Here is a 4,798-nt window from a genome sequence, read left to right as displayed (position 1 = left end):
TGGGGGGGGCGGGCTGGCGGGTGGCTGGGCAGGGGGCCGATCTCATGTGCCTTACCCACTCACTCGGGCAAGACACCCACCTTCTCCACGTGCAAGGCCAGCTTCACACCGTTGTGCAGCCAGGACAGGGCCACGATGGGGTCCCCCTCCACCAGGCTGCCCACCGAGCTCTCCCAGCTATTAGCCAGGTGGTCCGCCATGCTCCAGCACTTGATCTGCCCGTCGGCATCCGCTGACAGGAGCCGGGAGCCTGTGGGCAAGAGGCCATCGTTACGAACCCTCCAGGGATGGGCAGAGCGCTGCCCTGCAGGACGGCACGGCGCCCGGGGGAGCCCGCCCAGTGGAGAGGTGACATGAGCTGCGCTCCGGAGGTGCCTCCAGAAACCCCAAACAAGAACAATTCAGGGCACTGTGGGAAGAAGCAACTGCCACACCACAGACGGGGGGCTCCACACCCAGTGCCGGACTCCAGACGGACTGGGGAAATACAGGGTCTCCTCTCCGGGATCAGGGTTGCCGCCCCTGGCCACGTGGGACCAGCTGCCTCACCTGACTGGTCCTGGCGCTGGAGTCCAGACAGACCAAGGAAACACAGGCCCCCCACACTCCCCAGCTCTAGGATTTGGGGCCGCCTCACCTGACTGGTCCCAGCGCCGGACTCCAGATGGACCAGGGAAACACAGGGTCACCTCCCAACCCCGCTCTAGGATTTGGGGCCGCCACACCTGACTGGTCCCAGCGCCGGAGTCCAGACGGACCAGGGAAACACAGGGTCACCTCCCAACCCCGCTCTAGGATTTGGGGCCGCCTCACCTGACTGGTCCCAGCGCTGGAGTCCAGACGGACCAAGGAAACACAGGCCCCCCACACTCCCCAGCTCCGGGATCTGGGGCCGCCTCACATGACTGGTCCCAGCGCCGGACTCCAGATGGACCAGGGAAACATAGGGTCACCTCCCAACCCTGCTCCAGGATTTGGGGCTGCCTCACCTGACTGGTCCCAGCGCCGGAGTCCAGACGGACCAGGGAAACACAGGGTCACCACCCCCCACCCGCTTTGCGATCTGGGGCCGCCTCACCTGACTGGTCCCACTCCAGGCAGGTGATGGCCTCCCGGTGCTCTGAGGGGATAGAGTGCAGGTCCCAGGGGTGCTCTGTGTCCAGGATGTGGATCATTCGCGTCAGGTCTGTGGGGAGGGGCGTGGTCAGCATGGCCTGGTGCTGTGGCCTGGAGGTGGGGATGCTGACCCTGGGCAGGCTCCAGGGAGTTCATGCAGCTGCTGTCAGCCAGGGCAACAGCTCAAGGAACAGGCTGTGCCCCCCGCCGCCAGGAACAGAACAGACCCGTGATGCACCAAGACCACATTTTTAAAACCGGATTAGAAGAAAATGACCCAAAATGTGAACAGCCAGGCCCCTCCACAGAAGGGGAAAGGCGGCTTTTCTCACCCTGCTTTGATTCTAATTTTCTGTGGTTTTCTTTCTTTCTTTTTTTTTTCTTTAAAAGATGGGGTTTCACCATATTGGTCACGCTGGTCTTGAACTCCTGACCTCAGGTGATCTGCCCACCTCAGCCTCCCAAAGTGCTGGGATTACAGGTGTGAGCCACCGCGCCCGGCTGGTTTTCTAATTTTCTCTATCGAGCACGTATTACAAGTGCATATGACTGGAACAATGGAGAGAAAATGGGTACAACCACCACGTACCTTTCAAAAACCAAACAGTGACACACACCATCTGGAAACCTGGGGCAGGTGTCTCCAACATGCCTGTGTCAACCACCGCCCCAGCCCTGTTCAATCCCACACAGCGGGGGACCTGACGTCTCCCAGCACCAGGTGCGGGGAGCACTGAATCCACCCTCTGCACCTCCAGGAGGCTGAGGCTCTCACCCAAGTTAGAGAGTGAGGGGTGTCCTGAGAGACCGAGTCCCCACAAGGCAGGGTGCTGGGTGAAGGGTGGGATGCCACGTGGGCAGGAGGGGGGCGCACCCTGGTCGTCGCTGCGCAGGTCCATGGTGAAGGCGATGAGGTTTCGGCAGGACCAGGCACAGGCCAGGGGCACCGATGGGCAGTGCGTGCTCTTGGACCATTTCTCCCACTCACAGACGTAGGCCAAGTCCATCATCCCACCTGCTGCCGGCCGCCGCAAGTCACACATGAGGGCAGTCACCAGCTCCTGCGGGAGGGAGGTCTGGCTGGTCGTCTGTGTGGGCTGAGCTCCCAGGGCACGTGGAGTGCCAGCCGGATACGGGAAAACCTCAGGCAGGTGGTCAAAGGAACGGCAGGTGCAAAGGCCCGGAGGCCAGACAGGGCCTGGGGCGTTCCCGGCAGCCCACGGGGCTGGGGCTGAAGGGGCGTGGAGAGGTCAGGGCCTGTGGGCTTCTACCCTGAGCGGTGGGAGCCCGGGAGGGCTGGGACCTACTTAGATCTCACCAGGACCCCTCTGGCTGTCTGGGTAACAGACCGTGGGGGCCAAGGGCACAGCCGGAGATGCGGCAGAGGGTCTGCACTGGCCCAGGTGAGTGATGATGGGGGCAGCAGGAGGGCGCTGGGTCTCTTCTGAGGGAACGGCCCGCAGACAGGCAAATGGTGGGGCTGCCCCCTGCGGCCAAGGCGGGCAGGCATTCTGGGGCTAAGGGGCTTGGCGAGTGTGACAGGCGACAGAGGGAGCATTTCCTTGGGGCTTTCTAAGTGCCCAGCATCTGGACGGACTGTTTCCACTTCATTAACGCAAAAGCCCAGTGAGACTGGAAGGACCACCAGCCTGTTTTCCTCAGACCCTATCCCCGGCTCCCTACCTCAGGGTCTGCCCCAGACCCCCAGGGCTCCGCCATACACCGCTTAAAGTCAGCCCTTGCTTCCCCCGCTTCAACCCACCCCAGGGGCCCATGGCCTCAGCCTAAATTCTCAGGCTTCACCCCAGGGGTCCCATGTTGGCTGACCTCCCCAGGTCCGGCCTCCAACAGCCTTGGCTCTCCAGGCCCCACCCCTAAAACTCCCCAGTCCCCAGGTTCCCCTACAGGGACCTCATGTACTCTCCAGGCCCTTTCCCCATTGTCCCCAAACACCAGGCTTCATCCCAGGGACCCCATAGCCTCTACAGGCCCCACCCCTATAACCTCCCATCTCCAGGGTCCTTCCGTTTTCTAATGTCCAACGACCCCATAGCCTCTCTAGGTCCTGCTCCTATAGCCCCAAACACCAGGCTTTCTCACAGGAATACCATGCCTCTCCAGAGCCCAATCCTACAGCACTCAATATCCAGGGTTCATCCCAGGGAACCCATACCCTCTCCAGGCCCTGCCCCTATACCCCAAATCTCCAGGGTCCATCCCAGGAATGCCCCTATGACCCCCAATTCCCAGGGTCTATCCCAGGAACGCCATAGCCTCCCCAGGCCCCACCCCTAGAACCCCCAATCTCCAGGACCCATCCAGGGACCATACCCTCTCCAGGCCCCGCCCCTGTAACCCCCAATCTCCAGGGTCCACCCCAGGGAACCCAACTCTCCAGGTTTCATCCATATAGGCATCCAGTTCCCAGGCTCCATGCCAGGGACCCCAGACCCACTACAAGCCCCACCCCCTAAGTCCCCCCCCCCCGCAAGCGCCTTCAGCCCCGCCCCAAACTCCCTTCAGGCCCCGCCCCTAGCACCGCCCCGCCCCGCCCCGCGGGCCTCCGGCTTCCCCGAGTTTCTGCCGCAAGCTCCAGACCCTGCGACCCAGGCCGCCTACCCAGCAGCCTTTGCTTCCGGACACGCCCCCTAACCCTGCAGGCCCCGCCTCCCCCGCGCCGCGTTCCCTGGGGCTGCAGACGCCATTGGGGGGTCCGTCCCACCCCCGGCCGGGCCCCCGCAGCCCCGCGCTCACCTGGCCGGCCCGTGCGCCAAGACCAGCGGGCGTCCGCGGCGCGAACTTCCCTAATGCCTCGGCTCCGGCGCCGCCATCTTCCCCGGGACCAACGAGTTGCTCGACCCGCGCCGCCGCCTCCCAAAGACTTCTGGGACGGCGGCGCGGCCTAGGCTCCGCCCCGCTTCCGGGTCTATTTGCATGCGAGCATTTCCAATGATTCCCAAAAGCCACCGTGGCTATATTTGGTAGAATAAGCACTTTCTCAGCGCCAGTTAATTACTAGGTTAGTTGCATTACACGCCAGACTACGTACATGCAGGTTGGGCATCTATAGCGTTTAACAAAAGTTGCCCTATGTGTACAGACATTGATCCTAGAGGCTATAAATTGGTCCTGGGGCGGTGAAGAGACCGTGCTCGCTTCGGCAGCACATATACTAAAATTGGAACGATACAGAGAAGATTAGCATGGCCCCTGCGCAAGGATGACACGCAAATTCGTGAAGCGTTCCATATTTTCTTCCGTTTCCTAATGTCCAAGATTGGGGAAACTGATGCTCGTCTAACAGAAGTCACTGATCCCGTTACGGCCTGTTCCTACCTCCAACCCCTTTTCCATCCACGCCTCCAAAAGCCAGTTGAGTGCCATGCATGTTGGGCTTTTGTATTTATTTATTTTTCTTTTTTTCTTTTTTTTTTTTTTTTTTTTTTTTTTTTTTTTTTTTTTTTTTTTTTTTTTTTTTTTGAGACGGAGTTTCGCTCTTGTTGCCCAGGCTGGAGCGCAATGGCGCGATCTCGGCTCACCGCAACCTCCGCCTCCTGGGTTCAGGCAATTCTCCTGCCTCAGCCTCCTGAGTAGCTGGGATTACAGGCACGCGCCACCATGCCCAGCTAATTTTTTGTATTTTTAGTAGAGATGGGGTTTCACTATGTTGACCAGGATGGTC

The 4,798-nt window shown here is 60.6% G+C and overlaps 1 protein-coding gene and 1 non-coding gene across 2 annotated transcripts in view; one reads left to right on the top strand and one right to left on the bottom strand.

Moving 5' to 3' along the window:
* The window catches only part of MED16 (mediator complex subunit 16), a 23,281-nt gene extending 19,286 nt beyond the window's left edge, over nt 1-3,995 (bottom strand). The window contains exons 1-4 of the mRNA XM_017514508.2: nt 3,871-3,995; nt 1,991-2,177; nt 1,079-1,186; nt 81-250 (exon numbers count right to left, since the gene is read on the bottom strand). Coding sequence (XP_017369997.1) covers nt 81-250; nt 1,079-1,186; nt 1,991-2,159 — 447 coding nt within the window. The 5' untranslated portion in view covers nt 2,160-2,177; nt 3,871-3,995. The remainder of the gene's footprint in view (nt 1-80; nt 251-1,078; nt 1,187-1,990; nt 2,178-3,870) is intronic.
* A 269-nt stretch (nt 3,996-4,264) lies between these two features.
* On the top strand, nt 4,265-4,371 carry LOC119468893. Its single transcript, XR_005197693.1, has one exon. It is a non-coding gene; the product is annotated as a U6 spliceosomal RNA (small nuclear RNA).
* Nucleotides 4,372-4,798: the final 427 nt, after the last annotated feature.

The sequence above is a fragment of the Cebus imitator genome, unplaced genomic scaffold (assembly GCF_001604975.1).
Source record: "Cebus imitator isolate Cc_AM_T3 unplaced genomic scaffold, Cebus_imitator-1.0 Scaffold524, whole genome shotgun sequence".
NCBI classification, from domain to species: domain Eukaryota; kingdom Metazoa; phylum Chordata; class Mammalia; order Primates; family Cebidae; genus Cebus; species Cebus imitator.
Note: the sequence above shows the minus strand (reverse complement) of the source record. Positions and strands in the feature narration are given on the sequence as shown.